The sequence below is a fragment of the Heptranchias perlo genome, chromosome 19 (assembly GCF_035084215.1).
Source record: "Heptranchias perlo isolate sHepPer1 chromosome 19, sHepPer1.hap1, whole genome shotgun sequence".
Taxonomy (NCBI): Eukaryota; Metazoa; Chordata; class Chondrichthyes; order Hexanchiformes; family Hexanchidae; genus Heptranchias; species Heptranchias perlo.
In genome coordinates, this window is record NC_090343.1 from 7,991,021 (window position 1) to 8,012,874 (window position 21,854).

General features: G+C 43.6%; 1 protein-coding gene across 2 annotated transcripts in view; it reads left to right on the top strand.

The window, feature by feature from the left end:
- The first annotated feature begins 3,496 nt into the window (after nt 1-3,496).
- Nucleotides 3,497-21,854, top strand: part of LOC137335125 (ranBP-type and C3HC4-type zinc finger-containing protein 1-like) — a 28,756-nt gene continuing 10,398 nt past the window's right edge. Inside the window, exons 1-5 of one of the 2 annotated variants that reach the window (XM_068000247.1) lie at nt 3,497-3,586; nt 7,353-7,575; nt 12,633-12,742; nt 13,500-13,673; nt 19,557-19,717. In XM_068000247.1, coding sequence (XP_067856348.1) covers nt 3,542-3,586; nt 7,353-7,575; nt 12,633-12,742; nt 13,500-13,673; nt 19,557-19,717 — 713 coding nt within the window. In that variant the 5' untranslated portion in view covers nt 3,497-3,541. The remainder of the gene's footprint in view (nt 3,587-7,352; nt 7,576-12,632; nt 12,743-13,499; nt 13,674-19,556; nt 19,718-21,854) is intronic. The other variant, XM_068000248.1, reaches the window with a different exon arrangement.

Below are 21,854 nucleotides of genomic sequence, written 5' to 3' on the forward strand. Positions count from 1 at the left end.
TATTGCAAAGGGGTTGGAGTACAAGAGTAAGGAAGTCTTGCTGCAATTGTACAGGGCTTTGGTGAGACCTCACCTGGAGTATTGCATGCGGTTTTGGTCTCCTTACCTAAGGAAGGATACACTTGCTTTAGAGGCAGTGCAACGAAGGTTCACTAGATTGATTCCTGGGGTGAGAGGGTTGTGAATCTTTGGAATTCTCTACCCCACAGGGCTGTGGATGCTCAGTCTTTGAGTACATTCAAGACTTGGATTGATAGATTTTTGGATTCTAAGGGAATCAAGGGATATAGAGACCAGGTGGGAAAGTGGAGTTGAGGTCGAAGATCAGCCATGATCTTATTGAATAGCGGAGCAGGCTCGAGGGGCCGTATGGCCTACTCCTACTCCTATTTCTTATGTTCTTATGAAAGCAAGAGACCTAGGAGTTGTAGTAGACTCAATGCTGAACATGTCCAAACAATGCTGAGCAGCTATCAACAAAGACAATTGAATGTTGACCCACATATCCTAAAATAGCAGAATACACATCAAAGGTAGTCATTGCAAAACGGTACAGTGCTCTGGTCATCCTGCACCTTCAATACTGCATCCCGTTCTGGTCACTGAGACACAAGGGAGACAGTCACGCACAAGAAGCGTTTCAGAGAAGAGCCACAGGTCTGATCCTGAGTGTCAACATAAGAAATAGGAGCAGGAGTAGGCCATACGGCCCCTCGAGCTTGCTCCGCCATTCAATAAGATCTTGGCTGATCTTCTACCTCAACTGCACTTTCCCGCCTGATCCCCATATCCTTTGATTCCCCTAGTATCCAAAAGCAAGGTTCTGAGTTATGAGGAAAGACTGGAGAAACTTGGACTTTTCAGTTTGGAAAGGAAATGATCTTCCAGATGTGTACAAGATAGATAAGGGAATGAAAAAGGTAAATCCGGAATATTTAGGTTAAATTGCAAGAGTAGAACAAGGGGAAATTAGTAAAAGGTAAATTTAGGACCGATGTCAGGAAATTCTTCTTCACACAAGGAGTAATCAACACATGGAACAGACTTCCAGGGAGAGGAGTGAAAATGCTGGAATCTTTTAAGATACGATTGGATGTTGAAATGGGGGGAATTTAGGATCTTTCTGGAAGGATCAACTCTGATAGACTGAATGGTCTTCCTCGTCTGTAACTATCGTGTGATGTTGCGATATGCCAATATTACTTGAAGTTTGATTCTTTTTTTAAAATAAAAATGTAAACAGCAACAACAGCTTGCACTTATATAGTGCCTTCAATATAGAAAAGTGTCCCATGGCGCTTCACAGAGACATAATCAGATACAAATGGACGCCAAGCCAAAAAGGAGATATTGGGATGGGTGACCAAAAGCTAGGTCAGTGATATGGGTTTCAAAGAGAGCTTAAAGGAGGGGAGGGAAGTGGAAAGATGGAGGGGTTTAGGGAAAGAATTCTAGAGTATGGGGCCTCGACGATCGAAGGCATGGGCCCCAATCGTGGGGTGGGGGAATGCACAAAAGGAACGGAGAGTTCGGAGGGGGTTGTCGAGCTAGTAGAAGTTACAAAGATAGGGAGAGGTGAGGCAACGAAGGGATTTAAACACCAGGATGAGAATTTTAAATGGGAGGTGCTGAGGGACCAGGAACCAAAGTAGGTCAACAAGGTCAGGATTGATGAGCGAGACCTGGTGTGGGCTAGAATGGGCAGCAGAGTTTTTGGATGATGTGCACTTTAGACCGAGTGGAGGATGGGAGGCCGGCCATTAGAGCATTGAAATAGTCGATTCTGTCGGTGACAAAGGGTTTTAGTGATAGGTGGTCTGAGGCAGGGGTGAAGGCAGACCATGTTAGAGGTGGAAATAGGTGGTCTTTTGATGGAGAGTATATGAGGTCAGAAGCTCATCTTAGGGCTGAATAGGACATTGAGATTGTGAACAGTCTGGTTCAGCCTGAGACAATGGCTGGTGAGGGGGTTGGAAAGCACTGAAGAGTGAGTTAAAATAGATGCGGTTTATACTCTGGAGTTTTATAGTGTGTATCTTTTTTGGGGTAACATTTGCACTCCTCAAAGTAAGGCTATCAGTGCTGGGCCAGTTTTCTTGCAAGTGTTAGCATCAAACACTCTCCAGTCAAATGCAGTATAGCTTTAGATGGAGCGTAAAGCTACCTGTATTCCACTCCATTGGTATGCCTTAACCTTAAATATAGAGCACTACTAAGGGTACACAATTTTTATTTGTTGATGGGAAGTGGGCATCGCTGACAAGGCCAGCATTTATTGCCCAATCCTTAGTTGCCCTTGAGAAGGTGGTGGTGAGCCGCCTTCTTGAACCGCTGCAGTCCATGTGGTGAAGGTTCTCCCACAGTGCTGTTTGGTAGGGAGTTCCAGGATTTTGACCCGGCGATGATGAAGGAATGGCGATATATTTCCAAGTCGGGATGGTGTGTGACTTGCAGGGGAACGTGCAGGTGGTGTTGTTCCCATGTGCCTGCTGCCCTTGTCCTTCTAGGTGGTAGAGGTCGCGGGTTTGGGAGGTACCGTCGAAGAAGCCTTGGCGAGTTGCTGCAGTGCATCCTGTGGATGGTACACACTGCAGCCTCATAGACCAACTGTGGCCATTGCAAGCCTCTGTAGCTCTTGGTCAAGTTCCATGTTTTTTGTCCCATCCAAAATTTTTCCACTCCCGATCAAATCCTCCCTGCTGCTTCCCCTCGATGCCACTTTCCATCCCAATATGGCTGCTACTGTTTTGAGGACCACAGATCGGTGTGTGGGCTATGAACATAGGTAAAACACACTATTGGCCAAGCCACCTAACAAACCAAGAGCCAGTCTCTAACTTGCCCTCATAACACTTGGCAGAACCGATAGGGTGAGATGAAGAGGGGTGGGTGGAGACCCATGTGGAACATAAACGCCAGTATTGATCGGTTGGGCTGAATGGCCTGTTTCTGTGCTGTAAATTCTATGAAACTGATGAAACTTGGAGTATCTGTTCTACAACCAAACTTTCGACAATTATTTTCTGGAAACAAATGTTAACTATCTGGTTCAAAAGTAATTCACCCGATTCTAAGTAAAAACTGTTTATGATTTGATGCTTTTGGATTTGTGTCGCCCCATTTGACAACCTCAAACCAGCGTTGATGGGACGGCCTGAATTAGCTTTACAGCAATTGCACCTACACCTGCAGCCTTGATTGCTTTTACGTTACTGACGGAAGAACAAACTAAACAGAGAAACTCAGCATCGATTAATTTTGAGAGCCAGGACTGGACTGTTGCAGCCCTCTCAAATCACTGCTGACAACCCACACCAATTGTTAAATCACTCTCTGTATGTTTCCTAGCGTCTTGTCCTAAACTTTACAATCCCGGGCCTGCCCCCTCTTGTTTTTGCTGCCTTCACTGTAGGTGTTTTAAGAATAGCACCAGTGTGATGACAAAAAGCAGTCTATTTTTCTCTTTTACTGAGATAAATTTTCACGTTGTAGATTAAGAGTTGGGGTTGAAGATTCGCAGACACGCGGTATATCCATCACAATGAACGTGTTCCCGTACATGACCATTGCAACGCTGAAGACAAAGGTAAAGTGGGAAGCTAGTTATAATGAAGTACGATGCACAATCGGGATTATTACATACAGAACAGTGGTGAGGTACAGGAGGGAGGGTAAACACTGCATGCGCTGGGAAAACATAATCCATAAGTGTGTATTTCATATCACAAGTTAAATTATACTCTCCTGACCAGGTCAGTAATGGTTAATGAACTTATTTATATTGCTCAAAAACATGCTTGGGTGTCAGTCATGGCTCAGTGGGTCGCACTCACCTCTGAGCCAGAAGGTTGTGGGTTCAAGTCCCACTCCAGAGATTTGAGCATTTAATCCAGGCTGACACTTCAGTGCAGTGCTGAGGGAGCGCTGCACTGTCGGGGGATGAGACGTTAAACCGAGGCCCCGTCTGCCCTCTCAGGTGGAGGTAAAAGATCCCACGGCCACTATTTCGAAGAAGAGCAGGGGAATTCTCCCCAGTGTCATGACCAATATTTATCCCTCAACCAGCATCACTGAAACAGATTATCTGGCCATTATCTGATTGGGATCTTGCTGTGCACCAATTGCCTGCCGCATTTCCTATGTTACAACAGTAACTACACTTCAAAAGTATCTCATTGGTTGTAAAGCGCCAATCCTGGACATCATGAGGTTGTGAAAGGTGCTTTATAAATGCAAGATCTTTCTTTTAATCTTGTAATCCACGTTGGGGAAAGATCTGTGTACTACATGCTGAAATTGTAAAATAACAAAAATGTTGAAGCTTTTGCTATGTCTAGCTCACAGGTGAAATCTGTCACTGTCAGGATACAACAACATTGTCATTTTTCACTGGGGTCATATATAATCAACTGGGGCTAGCACAAAAAAATAATAACTGGCCTGTGGGATGCTTGGGTCTAAAGAAATACTCCCAATTGAAACTAATAACATGAGATCCCGATAGCTCATAGATGAGCTAGTCAGTGGGATACTGCGTCTCACAGACCACAAAGATTCCAGGTCTTATCCGTAGCCTGTGCCGAGTTAGTTGATCTCAGCTGAAGTAATGGTGGGGACGGCTTCAGTGTCCCCAATTAGTGAGGAGGGGGTGGGAAGGGAGGGAAATCAGCCAGGATTCTCATTGCCGACTGCTGGGAAGCCTACAGAGGGTGGGTGAGGACTGGATCAGGATTGGCTCTCGTGGTCAAATAGCCTGTTGGCACTCGTTGGCTAGGTTCGCATGTGGTACCCATTTGGGCAAGGTGCCAGAGGGCGCCCAATGCCTGTGGAACATATTCCAGTATGAGTTGGTGTCTTCAGAAGGGGTGGGAGAGGAAGGTAAAAAATAACCTAAGAAACCAACATCAATTTTTGGCTGCATTCTGCGACATTTGACACAACTCCAGCTTAGTCTAATTCTCGGCAGTTGGCAAAGTTTACTGAATGTTCCTTATTTGAGGATTACACAAAAAAAGGGCGCAGAATGGTTCAGAATTTAGCATTCACAAGCCAATCTGGTTTTACTGGAGTGCATTATGACTTGTGGCTTGACATGTCTGAATCATGTCTGCCACAGATTTTAGACCAGAGGTAAAATTGTGCAAACCTCATGTACTGAGACGTTTGGCATGGAACCAAACCACTTCACTTCCTGAAACGTAGCTGACGGTGTGAAAAGATTGAGGCTGAGCTGGTTGGGAGCTCTTACCTCACCCTTCCTGTACATTACTGTGGTGAAATTTTAATAAGTTGTTGTTGAGAAAATCCTGCATTGGAAAGACCAGAGAAACAAATGGGTTTAAGACATCAGCAAACTAATGCAAGGGGTAATTTTTTTTTTTGTTACACCGGAAGAACCTTATTATTTTTGGATGGAAAACACACTTTCATAGGAACATAGGAAGATAGGAACAGGAGGAGGCCATTTAGCCCCTCGAGCCTATTCCACCATTCAATGAGATCATGGCTGATCTGTGACCTAACTCCATATTCCCGCCTTAGCCCCTTAATACCGTTGGTTAACAAAAATCTATCAATCTCAGATTTAAAGTTAACAATTGAGCTAGCATCAACTGCCGTTTGTGGAAGAGAGTTCCAAACTTCTACCACCCTTTGCGTGTAGAAGCGTTTCCTAACTTCACTCCTGAGAGTCCTGGCTCTAGTTTTTAGACTATGTCCCCTAGTCCTTAGACTCCCCAACCAGCAGAAATAGTTTCTCTCTATCTTACCCTATCAGTTCCCCTTAATATCTTGAAAACGTCGATCAAATCACCCCTTAATCTTCTAAATTTTACTGGAGTGCATTATGACTTGTGGCTTGAAGTGTCTGAATCATGTCTGTCACAGATTTTAGACCAGAGGTAGAATTGTGAAAAACCTCACGTACTGAGACATTTGGCATGGAACCAAACCACTTCACTTCTGTTCTTCAGAAATGAAAAATGTGAAACCAGAAACTGTTTGGCGACTGGTTCCATTTTTAATACACGGACGTATGGATTTTCCATGATTTTAACCAGTGTTTCGGGGATCACGTTGCACAGTTCCATCTATTTCACCCGTGAAAACTGTAAATCAGTGGAGGTCCTGCCAATCTCCCACCAGCTCAAGCTATCCAGTGAAACCTCTAGGGGTAATGGTCAAAAAACATAGAAAGAAGTATGGGATTGATTGCATTCCAGTCTGCTTCTGGTTAAAAGCTCGATGCCACTGTGGGCTACAGACTTCAACTCAAGATTCTGTTTAAGTGCTGGGTTGGCCGATGTAAAAGGCATTAAAATTACATCTCATGACGCTCCGCTATAGGCTCCTATAGAACATGGCCATTAAATTCCAGATGTTGGGGTTCTGCAAGTCCAATATCTATTGGTTGAAATCATGTATTTTCATCAATGGAACCTATTTGCCTTCTATGTTTCCCACTGTTAAGAAGAAAGTATACTGGAAAAGGAATAAAACTGTCCCCATGAATTCCTGTACCTGTCATATTTCAAATGGATTGGAGAATGTTTCACGCACTAGATGGTACTGATAATTCATTTGAATTTGCTTTTGCAGGTTGAGGCATTATTTGAATTCATTGGCCAGGACAAACTATGAGATTTTGATTTTCCCACAATATTTTGCCTCTCTGGGAGAAACTGCCAAGAATTTTCCATATCTGAGGGCAGTAATGTGCGGAGAAATCTAATTTCCACGGGGTTCTCTCGATGACCTGTTTATAGCCGTTTATACCATTTCTTTGGAGGTCCTGACAATTTCCCATCAGAGTACCTCCAGTGGAAATCCCAGGCCAATTGACTTATCAATAAGGTGTCAGCCGTGGCTCAGTGGGTAGCACTCTCACCTCTGAGTCAGAAGGTTGTGGGTTCAAGTCCCACTCCAGAGACTTGGGCACATAATGTAAGCTGACACTTCAGTGCAGTACTGAGGGAGCGCTGAGACATTAAATCGAGGCCCCATCTGCCCTCTCAGTTGGACGCAAAAGATCCTGTGGCATTATTTTGAAGGAAAGCAGGGGAGTTCTCCCCGGTGTCCTGGCCAATATTCGTCCCCTCGATCAACATCACTAAAAAAAACAGATTATCTGGTCATTATCTCATTGTTGTTTGTGGGATCTTGCTGTGCACAAATTGGCTGCCGCATTTCTTACATTACAACAGTGATTACACTTCAAAAAGTACTTAATTTGGCTATAAAACGTTTTGGTAAATCCTGAGGTTGTGAAAGGCACTATAGAAATGCAAGTTCGTTCTTCTAGCCAATTTGAAAATTAAGTTGAACATTGTTTCCTTTTTCTGTCATCCGTAAAGGTGTACAAAGATTACAGTTTTCATCCCAAACTACAACAGTGGATCATTGGGCAGCGCCTGGCAAAGGACTCTGAAACTCTTTTCTTCCATGGCATTAGGAAGGATGGGGATACAGCCTTTGTGTATCTCCTGTCAGCCAAGCAGGTCAACGTCACACGGAGACAATACGAACAGGACCTGCAACAGATGCTGCTTCTACCTCAAGCGACAGAAACAGCCAATGGTGGGTAATTAACAGGGCCACAGGTTTCCAGTTTCCACAGGGGAAAAATAGATACAGCTGAGAAACGTGATCCACAAAACACTGGTTAAAAAATCCTGGAAACTCCACGTGCCCCTGTAATAAAAATGGAACTAGAGCTATGGAGAAAGAGCGAGGGAGTGGGACTAATTAGATAGCTCTTTCAAAGAGCCAGCTCAGGCACGAGGGGCCAAAAGGCCTCCTTCTGTGCTGTACAATTCTTATGATTCTATGATGTGATAAACCAGGGACTCTAAATAAAGACAGATGAAATTGCGGAATGGCATTCCCAAAAAACATAGAAATCCCAGAATCTCATGCAATCAAAATTAAATCTGAATTATTCACTCGGTGAAAATGAGTGGCCCTGGAATTTGTGACAAGGATTGTGAGACTTGGGACATGGGAGAGATTAAAAATGCCCTTACACAAACCATTTTGTATGTGTGAGGACTGGTGCTGACTCAAACATTTGGGATCTAGCAAACATTTGACTTTCTTGATGATCTGAATAGTTTCTTCCCCCCCCCCCCCAAAAATGCCTTTCTCCTGCAAGAACATAAGAAATCAGAGCAGGAGTAGGCCATACGGCCCCATGAGCCTGCTCCGCCATTGAATAAGGTCATGGCTGATCTTCTACCTCAACTCCACGTTTCTGCCCTATCCCCATATTCCGTGATTCCCTTAGTGTCCAAATATCCATCGATCTCAGTCTTGAATATACTCAACGACTCAGAATCCACAGCCTCTGGGGTAGAGAATTCCAAAGATTCACAACCCTCTGAGTGAAGAAATTTTTCCTCATCTTCGTCCTAAACGGCCGAATCCTTATCTTGAGACTATGACCCCTAGTTCTAGAATCTCCAGACAGGGGAAACAGCCTCTCAGCATCTACCCCACCCTCTAAGAGTTTTATACGTTTCAATGAGATCACCTCTCATTCTTCTAAACTCCAGAGAGTATAGGCCCAATCTACTCAATCTCTCCTCACAGGACAACCCTCTCATCCCGGGAATGAATCTAGGGGTGACTTGTGTTGGATATGGTTCAATGGGCTCACATTAGCTCTCCCAATACTTCACCCTCAAGTATTCCTTTCTTCTGGAAATTTTCTCTCCCTCTCCCTAGTCCACTTATTTTAAATCTGTTAAACCCTCCTCAAGGGTTAAGTACGAGGAGAGATTACACAAATTGGGGTTGTATTCTCTAGAGTTTCGAAGGTTAAGGAGTGCTCTGATCGAAGTTTATAAGATATTAAGGGGAACGGATAGGGTGGATAGAGAGAAACTATTTCCGCTGGTTGGGGATTCTAGGAGTAGGGGGCACAGTCTAAAAATTAGAGCCAGACCTTTCAGGAGCGAGATTAGAAAACATTTCTACACACAAAGGGTTGTAGAAGTTTGGAACTCTCTTCCGCAAACGGCAATTGATACTAGCTCAATTGCTAAATTTAAATCTGAGATAGCTTTTTGGCAACCAAAGGTATTAAGGGATATGGGCCAAAGGCAGGTATATGGAGTTAGATCACAGATCAGCCATGATCTTATCAAATGGCAGAGCAGGCACGAGGGGCTGAATGGCCTACTCCTGTTCCTATGTTCCTCTGAAATAGCAGAAAAAGAAATATCACACAAAACATGTGTTCATCCACTGATATCACCAACAGAAATGTCTGGGCAACAGTCAAATTTAATGCATGCATATGTGTATATATAATATGTGTGTGTGTGTGTGTACATGTGCGTGGATGTGTGAATTATAAAATGTGTGAATGACGGATTGGACGCTGTGCTAGTTGAAAATTAATCTGAACATTTTGTTTACGCTCTGCATACATTTCACAGCTAATGATTATCAAACTAACTGCTCATAGACTGAGCACTAGAATTTATTGTGTGACTTATTTTTTAAGTACATCAGGTAGCATTCTATTGAAGGGGCACTTGGGAACCAAATATAGGAGGATAATTTATTTATTTACATAGAGTACAAAAGGAAGGAAGTTATGCTAAACCTTTATAAATCACTGGTTAGGCCCCAGCTGGAGTATTGTGTCCAATTCTGGGCACCACACTTTTAGAAGGATATCCTGACCTTAGAGAGGGTGCAGAAGAGATTTACGAGAATGATACCAGGGACGAGGGACTTCAGTTATGTGGAGAGACAGGCGAAGCTGGGATTGTTCTCCTTAGAGCAGAGAATGTTAGGAGATTTGATAGAGGTGTTCAAAATCATGAAGGGTTTTGACAGAGTCATAGGGAGAAACTGTTTCCAGTGGCAGGAGGGTTGGTAACCCGAGGACACAGATTTAAGATAATTGGCAAAAGAACCTGAGGTGAGATGAGGAAAACATTTTTTTGCGCAGCGAGTTGTTATAATCTGGAGTGCACTGCCTGAAAGGGTGATGGAAACAGATTCAGTAGCAACTTTTAAAAGGGAATTGGATAAATAGTTGATGGGGAAAGAGCAGGGGTGTGGGACTAATTATATTCATAGAAAGGTTACAGCACGGAAGGAGGCCACTCGGCCCATTGAGTCCGTCCCGGCTCTATGCAAGAGCAATCCAGCTAGTCCCACTCCCCCCACCCTATCCCCGTAGCCCTGCAATTTTTTTCCTTTCAAGTACTTATCCAGTTCCCTTTTGAAGGCCATGATTGAATCTGCCTCCACCACCCCCTCGGGCAGTGCATTCCAGATCCTAACCACTCGCTGTGTAAAAAAGTTTTTCCTCATGTCACCATTGGTTCTTTTGCCAATCACCTTAAATCTATGTCCTCTGGTTCTTGACCCTTCCACCAATGGGAACAGTTTCTCTCTATCTACTCTCTCTAGACCCTTCATGATTTTGAATATCTCTTTCAAATCTCCTCGCAACCATCTCTGTTCCAAGGAGAACAACCCCATCTTCTCCAGTCTATCCATGCAACTAAAGCCCCTCATCCCTGGAATCATTCTAGTAAATCTCTTGGATATCATTCTGTATCATTCTATGATTCTGTAAGTGCCAAGCAAGAAAAAATGCATACAATTTCATAGTAAGTTATAGCTGGTTAATTCAAGTACAGATAACGGCATTAATGTAACCAATTTATTGTTCAACCAAATTTCAGTAAACTGAACCCTGAATTTCAAGGTAATGTAGAGACTTGCAGATGAGACATTAAACAGGGGCTCTGGCTACCAGTTCAGGCATGGATGCTAAACATCCATGCCAATAAATCAAAGAAAAGCAGGGACATTGTCCGGATGTCCTGGGCAAAATTCCTCCCTCAAATCAACATCACCAAAAAAACACAGCTTGTCTCGTTGTGGTTTATTGGATCTTGCTGTGTGCAAAATAGCTGCCACGCTAAGATATAGAGAAACTGTGCCTGCATAGGTACCGCACTTCGAAGTAATTAATTGTCCTCCCCTTTAGTCTTCATTGGGTAATAAATAATAGCTGGTTAATACTACTACATTGTAGAGTTGGACTCTTCTTACTTGTGAATTCCCACCTATTACATAGAATTAACAGCACGGAAACAGGCCATTCGGCCCAACAGGTCTATGGCAGTGTTTATGCTCCACACGAGCCTCCTCCCACCCTACTTCATCTCATTATCAACATACCCTTCTATTCCTTTCTCCCTCATTTGTTTATCTAGCTGCCCCTTAAATGCATCTATTCTATTCGTCTCGACTTCTCCTTGTGGTGGCGAGATCAGCATTCTCACCTCTCTCTGAGTAAAGAAGTTTCTCGTGAATTCGTTATTGGATTTATCAGTGACTATTTTATATTTATGGCCCCTAGCTCTGGTCTCCCCCACAAGTGGAAGCATCGTCTCTACGTCTACCCTGTCGAACCCCTTCATAATTTTAAAGGCCTCTATCAAGTCACCTCTCAGCCTTCTCTTTTCCAGAGAAAAAAGCCCCAGTGTTTCCTGATGGTTAAACCTCTCAGTTCTGGTGTTATCCTTGTAAATCTTTTTTTGCACTTTCTCCAGTGCTCCTATCCCCTTTTTTTTGTAATATGGAGACCAGAACTATGCACAGTACTCTTAAGTGTGGTCTAACCAAGGTTCTTTGTAAGTTTATATTCATGGCATGCCTCACTCAAGTGACCATTCTTCTTATGTGGGTATTGGCTACCTATTCCACCAAGGGGCAGCTTAGGTAACCCCGATCTTGTCCTCACCTGACATTCGCGCAGGCACTTCCAATTGGGGCCACTGGATGGCAATCAGGAGCTTGAACTCTTGACTGATTTTCATCTTTTTTCCCCCCTCCCATCCTCTCCCTGGCCCAGAGATTAATTGTAATAATGCCCTTACTGATGCCTGGCTGGTATCAGCTAAGTCAGCACAGACTAGGGATTGAACCTGGGACCTTTGTGATTTGTATTGGTAAAGATCCACACTAGGAAGTGAATTTGCCAACTAGGCAACTTGTTTCTGAACTTAAGTAAGATCACCGAGGCTTCCACAGAAACCGACCAGAGCGCAGTGAAAGTGTTACAAAATGACTTGTGATTTGGAGGCGCAGTAAACTCAAACATTCAGAATATTCTTCTGTCAACCTAAAACAAGTCAGATATGGGCTAAATCTTGCTGGAGTGGGGCATCTCGCAGCTTGCACCGTTAGTTAGATTTTTTTTCCCCTGCACCCTTCAGCTTTAATGTTGTTTGCAGCGTAAATCGACCAGCAAGTTCTGAAGATTCGCAACTCACGGTCTTCCCCTGAACGTGCCGGCTGATTTGCACGTTAATAACACCATGCGTTGTGAACTCGCCGTTATTTTTCCAGGAAAATTTGGCCTATTGGTTCAAGAAACCGATGAATTTTTCACAAAAAGAGGCCACAGACTGCAAATCTACAATATTTACACTAATTGTGGTGCTGTTGGCGTATACATATTTTTGCAGTTAATTATGTTTATCAGAGATTTTCACTTTTTTTTTTGAAGAACAGATTTTGAAATATGCTTGGCACAGGGTTTTTTTTTTAGCTGTTGATGGGAGGGATGATTTTGGAATATTAAATTCATCCCTTTCTTCTAGATACAGACGGCCCAGAACCGAATAATGAAGACCCGCTTCCCAAATTGGAACCACGTGGCATCCAAGTAGAATTGAATGAAGCAAACATTTTGCCAGCATTATCACCAAAGGTAGGTCCTGTTCTAATGGCCAACTCCACAATATAGGTATTCCATGAAAAGACAAGTGCAAGGAGTGGTTTACAGAGTAGTAATCTTATCTTCGGATCAAATGACTGCCTTAAACCATATCAGCTTCACTCTTGTGGGTTATGATGTCCCTGATTCCTTGATTAATAGGGTACGATAATAGAATCAGTCAATTAGGAAAGAAACAATTTCCTCAGAAATGATCTTATAAGAAAGATTTGCATTTACGTAGCACTTTTCATGACCTCCGGACGTCCAAATGCGCTTTACAGCCGATGAAATACTTTTTGAAGCGTAGTCACTGTTGTAATGTAGGAAACATGGCAGCTGATTGGCACACAGCAAGATCTCACAACAGCAATGTGATAAATGACCAGATCATCTGCTTTACGTGCTGGTTGAGGGATAAATGTTGGCCAGGACACCAGGAGAGCTTGCTACTCTTCTTCGAATAGTGCCATGGGATCTTTTATGTCCACCTGAGAGGGCAGACGGGACCTCGGTTTAACGTCTCATCCAAAAGACGGCACCTCCAACAGTGCAGCACTCCCTCAGCACTGCACTGAAGTGCCAGGCAAGATTATCTTCTCAATCTCTGGAGTGGGGCACTAATGTTTTAATATTCAGTATATTAATGGACTCAGAAGAGTCCGTCCCTTTAAGATCTTTGCCTTGGCTATAAAGCTATATAATACAAACTACCGCAAGAAACAAATATGTTTCTTTTTCTCCCTATTAGATTGGCTGGGAGTGTTCAGATTGCACGTACATTAATAAACCAACTCGTCCAGGATGTGAGATGTGCAGCACGGCCAGACCAGATGACTATCAGATACCAGACATGTATAAACCTGACCACAGGGAAATACAGAGGATGAAGGATGAAGAAGAAGCTGATAAGCAATATCAACAGGTAACCCTTTTGTCATTTTTTTCAGTACCAGTTTTTCCTTTCATGTTATTGTTTGATTTTTGGTCCAATTCTCACTGTCCACTATTAGCTTTACTATATCTCTGTCTCATTGGCTTTAGGGTTTTTTGTACATGTGTGAAATGTACATAATAATGATAGCCTAAAATAAGGTTCCTAAATGGCTCATGTGAAGCTCTGTGCACTCACATGACACAAGGAGGAAGCTGAAAAAGCCAGTCAGTTCACCTAGTTTGCCCTGTCATTTAGATCCTCATAAAAGATCCACCCAGATCATTTTTACTTTGGAAAAGGTAAATCTGGAACAATACTTCAAGTTAAACTGTGACCACGGGTTCAAACAACTGAAAGACAATTTTTCACACTCTTTGTATCAAAGAGTGATCAACATCTCGAATGGACTTCCAGGTAGGCCTGTGGAGGCAAAAATCTTGGAATATTTAAAAGACAGTTGGATTCTATGGGTTTTCGCAATTGTGTCTGTACCTCCCTACTCCCTAATTTATCACAAATATTAAGTCAGACTTCACTGCACTCCCAGTTGTGAAGTAGTTACCTTTTGCTTTACATTTGGTTCTGGGTTTCCTTAGCGTATGATACAAGATCACAAGATAAATTTGGATGAGGAAGGCTATTTGGCCCCTCTTACCTCATAAATCTAGAAAAACCCATAGTATCCAACTGTTTTTTGCCTCCACTGGTCACAGTTTAACTTGAAGTAGCGTTCCAGATTTACCTTTTCCAAACCATTTATACGCCTCTGAGTTGTCCTTTCAGTCACCTCCCTTTAAGTTTCTCCAGCCTTTCCTTGTAGCTCAGCCCTCTGGCATTAAGGATCGTTCTCTGCACTGCCTCTAGAGCCCAAATGTCTCCATGTGTCTCAGTCCTTAAAAAGGAAACATTTGCAGGGATATGGGGAAAGAGCAGGGGAGTGGGACTAATTGGATAGCTCTTTCAAAGAGCCAGCAAGGGTACGATGGGCTTAATGGCCTCCTTTTGTGCGGTATGATTCTGATTCTATGAGTCATCCGTCTTAATTTTCCTAAGGTGACCCATCACAATGAACTCTTTATTTTTACTCCATTAATCTTCTTCATAACTTTTGGAAAACTAGCATTATGCCTCTTTCTCCAATCTACCAGTGTCCTTTATATCAATGAGAAGTTTTATCTCTGCCTTTCTTCCTAAACATTAGGAAGACCGAACCCATTGTCTCAGGCCCCTGCCACAAACTCCACAACCACCGATTTAATCCCTCTCTCTGGCCACTGTCTCAGGTTGAACCAGACTGTTTGCAACCTTGGCGTCCTAATTAACCCCGAGTTGAGCTTCTGACCCCATGTTCGTATATTCCGTAACATTGTTCACCTTCACTCCTGCATCAGCCCATCTGCTGCTGAAATCCTCATCCTTGCCTTTGTCACCTCCAGGCTCGACTACTTCAATGCTCTCCTCGCTGGTCCTCCACACTCCGTAGACTTCAGCTCTTCCAGAACTCTGCTGCCCGTATCCCCACCCACCCACCAAGTCCTTCTTGACAATCACCCCGACCCTCAATGACCTACATTAGCTCCCAGTATCCCAGTGCCTCAGATTTAAAATTCTCATCCTCGTGTTTAAATCCCTCCATGGCCTCACCTGCCCTATCTCTGTAACCTTCTCCATTGCTGTAACCGCAACCCCCCCACACCACTTCCCAAAACCGTTCTTCTGATTCCAGCATCTTGTGCGTGCCCCACCATCACTGACAGTGCCTTCAGTCGCCTAGGCCCCCACTCTGGAATTCCCTCCCTAAACCCCGATGTCACTCTGCCTCCTTCTCCTTGTTTAAAACCCACCTGTTTGACCAAGCTTTTGGTCTCCCCTCCTAATAAGTCCTTCTTTAGCTTAGTGTCCTTTTTTTTCCCTGATGCCTCTGTGAAGTGGTTTGGGATGTTTTTCTACATTCAAGGTGCTATATAAATGCAAGTGGTTCTTGTTCCTATCTTAGTACCATCTATGTTTTCCTTTTTTGAGCTCTTTCCAATGCCTGTTGTCTTTTAAGTACAATGACCAAAACTGTACACACATGCCTGTTGTCTTTTAAGTACAATGACCAAAACTGTACACACAATATTCCGAAGTCTTACTGGTGGTTTATAGAGTGTCCACATTCCTAGTTTGGACTAGCATCTGACTAAACACAATAATTTAAGAAAACGTGGAATAAAAAGGTCACTTGGTCCATCATGGTCATGCACAGACCAGGTAAATCTGACCTATCATGGATGCTGTCCTACTTATTTAACCTCCAGAAGGAAAGTTCTGCAGAATTTCTTTTTGACTTCCAAAGGTAGTTGAGCAAAACTCTCTTTAATCCAACTATCTATCTACACTTCTTCCTTCATTACTTAGGGCAGGCCGTTGCTTTCCACAGATATTTCCCCCGGTCGCAGCAGCGAAGAAACCATTGTGTTCCATGGTCCATTTGATCATCTCTGCCCTCACCCCAATATTCTATTTGGCTTGGTGAATGCTGCTACACAATGGGACAGTGTCTCCGATGTTCAGCCAGCAACCATTCCAAAACTATTTTTTGCTCCAGTTTAATGACGTGTTCTTAATTATGTTTATAAATATGGTTAATTATGTTTCTTAAATATGGTTATTTTGCTAGTTTTAGTACTGATATGCATCACCTTATATTTTTCAGTATTGGAGGCTATTTGCCATATCTCTGTTCAGGTGAATTGTCTGCAGATGTTTTTGAACAATGTCTTTTTCCTTGGAATATACTGCTATGCCACTAAACTTTGTGGTACTTGACGTGTCTTTGAGGTCATTTATTATTATGAAACGCAGACAGATTTCATTGGTTACAGCTGCCCTCCTTTTCTTCATTTACATGTTGCCCTCAACGACTTTATCTGTAGGCATGTGGTCATTTTCCATTTGTGTGCTGACAACACCCAACTCCATCTCTCCACCATCACCCATGATACCATGACCATTATTGACAAGCCATTTGTCTGACATCAAGTCATGGATCAACCAGAATGTCCTCCATTTAAATTTTAGAAGGACTAAAACCATCTTGTTTGAGTCCTGTCAAAAATTCAGTATCCTTGCCCCCGACTCGACCCCCTCCTCAGCTGCATACTCTGCCTGAATCAGATGGCAGGAAATCTCAAGTCTCAAACCTTACACCCTACCCGGTAACTCGGCCAGTTACTTCCACCTTCGCAATATCGCCTCCTTCCATATCTCACCTCTGCCTAAACCCATGCCCATGCTTTTGTTACCTCCAAACTCCACGTCTCCAGTGCCTCCTCGCTGGTCTCCTAAGTCCACCATACACAAACTCCAACTTGTCCTAAACTCTGTTGCCCGCCTCCTGCCCAGCTCACCCATCACCACCCCCATCCTCATCAATCCCCTTGTCCCTCAAAACGTCAAATTCAAATTGTAATTTTCAAATTTCTCAATGGCCTTACCCTACCTTCAGTCTGCAACCTGATCCACCCTTTGGTCCTCCAATCCTGAAAAGGTTTGATAGGGTAGACATAAAGAAGATATTTCCACTTGTGGGAGAGACCAAAACTAGAAGCCATAAATATAAGGTGTTTTTTTTTATTCGTTCATGGGATGTGGGCGTCGCTGGCAAGGCCAGCATTTATTGCCCATCCCTAATTGCCCTTGAGAAGGTGGTGGTGAGCCGCCTTCTTGATCTGCTGCAGTCCGTGTGGTGAAGGTTCTCCCACAGTGCTGTTAGGAAGGGAGTTCCAGGATTTTGACCCAGCGACGACGAAGGAACGGCGATATATTTCCAAGGTGGGATGGTGTGTGACTTGGAGGGGAACGTGCAAGTGGTGTTGTTCCCATGTGTCTGCTGCCCTTGTCCTTCTAGGTGGTAGAGGTCGCGGGTTTGGGAGGTGCTGTCGAAGAAGCCTTGGCGAGTTGCTGCAGTGCATCCTGTGGATGGTACACACTGCAGCCACAGTGCGCCGGTGGTGGAGGGAGTGAATGTTTAGGGTGGTGGATGGGGTGCCAATCAAGAGGGCTGCTTTGTCTTGGATGGTGTCGAGCTTCTTGAGTGTTGTTGGAGCTGCACTCATCCAGGCAAGAGGAGAGTATTCCATCACACTCCTGACTTGTGCCTCGTAGTTGGTGGAAAGGCTTTGGGGAGTCAGGAGGTGAGTCACTCGCCACAGAACACCCAGCCTCTGACCTGCTCTTGTAGCCACAGTATTTATATGGCTGGTCCGGTTAAGTTTCTGGTCAATGGTGACCCCCAGGATGTTGATGGTGGGGGATTCGATGATGGTAATGCCGTTGAATGTCAAGGGGAGGTGGTTAGACTCTCTCTTGTTGGAGATGGTCATTGCCTGGCACTTGTCTGGCGCGAATGTTACTTGCCACTTATCAGCCCAAGCCTGGATGTTGTCCAGGTCGTGCTGCAGGTCATTAGTAAATACAATAGGGAACGCAGGAGGAACTTCTTTACCCAGAGTGGTTAGAATGTGGAACTCGCTACCACAAGGAGTAGTTGAGGTGAATAGCATAGATGCATTTAAGGGGAAGCTAGATAAACACATGAGGGAGAAAGGAATAGAAGGTTATGCTGATAGGGTTAGATGAAGTAGGGTGGGAGGAGACGCGTGTGGAGCATAAACACCGGCATGGACCTGTTGGGCCAAATGGCTTGTTTCTGTACTGTACATTCTATGTAATTCTATGATCTCCTGTGCATCTCTGTGCTCTCTGCTTCACCATTGATAGCAGAGCCATCAGCCATGTTGGCCCTATTATTTGAAACTCCCCGCAAACCCCGCCACATTGCTGCTCCTCTCTTTGCCTTAAAAAGCCATCTTAAAGCCTGTCTTTTCAACCAGGATTTTGATCGCCTCTTCAAACTCATCTAGTAGTGTTCAGTATCCCTTCCTCCTCTGAGAAGCACATTGGGGCTTTTCACATGTTAAAGGCATTAGATAAATATGAATTTTTCAGTGTTTCCAAAAACAGAATAGTTCTCTGTGGTTGAATGATTTGCTGGGGTAGATTTTGTGGCTGCCCAGCAGAATACCACCTCCCCTTTAAGGAAATTCTGGCCGCATTATGCAAGCTCCAGAGCCAGGCCCAATCAAGGCTATGAATATTTAATCAGGCCAACTTCGAAAGATTACATGAAATTGGTCTTTCCGTGAAGCAAAACAGTATCTTATCTATGCTTAGAATAGGAGTGATCTTTGGAGATGATGCTTTATTGTGTGCTGTGGCTCAGTGATTGCACTCTCTCATCTCTGAGTCAGAGGGTCATGGGTTCAAGCCCCACTCTAGAGACTTGAGCACATAATCTAGGCTGACACTCCAGTACAGTACTGAGGGAGTGCTGCACTCTCTTTCAGATGAGATGTCAAACCGAGGCCCCATCTGCCCTCTCAGTTGGACGTAAAAGATCCCATTGGCACTATTTCGAAGAAGAGCAGGGGAGTTCTCCCGATATTTATCCCTTAGTGCCTCACTAAAATAGATTATCTGGTCATTATCTCATTGCTGTTTGTGGGACCTTCCTGTGCGCACATTGGCTTTAAAAGAAAGACTTGCCTTTTACAATAGCGCCTTTCATGACCTCAGGAAGTCCCAAAGTGCTTTACAGCCAATGAAGAATTTTTGAAGTGAAGTCACTGTTGTAATGTCGGAAACCCGGCAGCCAGTTTGCGCACAGCAAGATCCCGCAGCAACTGTCTGAGCTGCTTTTTGTTTTTGGGTCTGAAATTTGATTGGTTGAAGGGACTCTAAAACATTACATATTCACACAAAGGTTAAGACTTTTGATAATAAATAGATTCAGTAACCCGAGGCAAATTATTTTTGTTTTTCAAATAGTCCATGGTACTGGAGCGGCAACAGAATTACCAACTTCTGTTGGAAACAGATGACCAGAACCTGATATCGACTGAGGAGGACTTTGAGTGCCCAGTCTGTTTAATCACCTTGGAGCGTGGTGAAGGCGTTACTCTTCGAGAGTGTTTACATGCCTTCTGCAAGTAGGTCTAAAGATGCAACTTTTTCATTGCATAGTAGGAGATGGAGAGGGAAATTGTGGAGGTAGCTGCAACATTAGTGGGTAACATAAAAAGGGAACTCAAAAGTCTTTTATAAAACATATAAATAGTAAAAGGGTAGTCAAAGGAAGGGTAGGTTCAATTAGGGACCAAAAAGGAGATCTTCTTGTAGAGGCGGAGGGCATGGCAAAGGTACTAAATGAGTACTTTGCATTGGTCTTCACTAAAGAAGAGGATGCTGCCAATGTCACAGTAAAGGAGGGGGTAGTAGAGAAATTGGATAGGATAAAAATAGATAAAGGGGAGGTATTAAAAAAATTGGCAGAGGTCAAAGTAGAAATGTCAGCCCGTCCAGATGGGATGCATCCTAGGTTACTGAGAGAAGTAAGGGTGGAAAGTGCAGAGGCTCTGGCCACAATCTTCCAATCCTCCTTAGATATGGGAGCAGTGCCAGAGGACTGGAGGGTTGCAAATATTACCACTCCTGTTCAAAACAGGGGAAAGGGATAAACCCGGAAACTACAGGCCAGTCAGCCTAATGTCGGTGGTGGAGAAATTTTTAGAGATAATAATGTGAGACAAAATTAATTGTCACTTGGAAAAATATGGGTTAATAAATGACAGCCAGCATGGATTTATTAAAGCCAAATCATGCTTCACTAACTTGATTGAGTTCTTGATGAAGTAACAGAGAGGGTTGATGAGGGTAAAGCGGTTGGTGTTGTGTATATGGACTTTCAAAAGGCGTTTGATGAAGTACCACATAATAGACTTGTTAGAAAAATTGAAGCCCATGGGATTAAAGGGGCAGTGGCAGTGTAGATATGAAATTGGCTGAGGGACAGAAAGCAGAGAGTAGTTGTGAATGGTTGTTTTTCAGACTGGAGGGAAGTATACAGTGGTGTTCCCCAGGGGTCAGCTTTAGGGCCACTGCTCTTTTTGATATATATTAATGACCTGGACTTGAGTATACAGGGCATAATTTCAAAGTTTGCAGATGACATGAAATTCGGAAATGTAGTAAACAATGAGGAGGATAGTAACAGACTTCAGGAGGACATAGACAGACTGGTGAAATGGGCAGACACATGGCAGATGCAATTTAACGCAGAGAAGTGTGAAGTGATGCATTTTGGTAGGAAGAACGAGGAGAGGCAATATAAACTAAATGGTACCATTTTAAAGGGGGTGCAGGAACAGAGAAACCTGGGGGATATATGTACAAATCTTTGAAGGTTACAGGACAAGTTGAGAAGGCTGTTAAAAGAGCATATAGGATTCTTGGCTTTATAAACAGAGGCATGGAGTACAAAAGCAAGGAAGTTATGATAAACCTTTATAAATCACTAGTTAGGCCCCAGCTGAAATACTGTGTTCAATTCTGGGCACCGCATTTTAGGAAAGATGTCAAGGCCTTAGAGAAGGTGCAGGGGAGATTGACTAGAATGGTACCAGGGATGAGAGAGAAATGTTTTATTCAGCAAGTAGTTATGATCTGGAATTCATTGCCTGCAAGGATGGCGGAAGCAGATTCAACAATAACTTTCGAAAGGGAATTGGAAAAATTCTTGCAGCGGAAAAAATTGTGGGGCTATGGGGAAAGGGCAGGGAAGTGGGACCAATTGGATAGCTCTTTCGAATGCCCTCCATCTGTGCTATATCATTCTATGAACATACAGTTTGACAGTATGACCCAGTACTTCGATGTGAAACAATGGCAATCTTCCTCAATCTCTCACTCCCTCTAAAATAAAAATGAGTGAGAAATAAGGGTAAAGCGGTTGGCACTTAATTTTAGTGGACAGCTGATTTTACAGGATTTAGTGCTGCTCCTTTCTCATGGCTTGGCCCATAGAGAATGCCTAGATTTTAGCCCATAGACTGATAACAACAAAGACACGTGTAAAACAGCTGGCTAGAATTCTTCCAAAGGCTTTTAGTAACCCACAATTAACCCCCTGATTAGTACATGAACCGCAGTTCCTAAGCTCTGGTCGCCTGAAGAAAAGTTCTGCAGAGCTTCTCCTCGTCCCCAAAGTAAATGAAGCAAAACTCCAGGATATCTAGCAAACCTTACATCTTGCAGACCTGACTGGTTGCCTTCCAAGGTATGGCATTT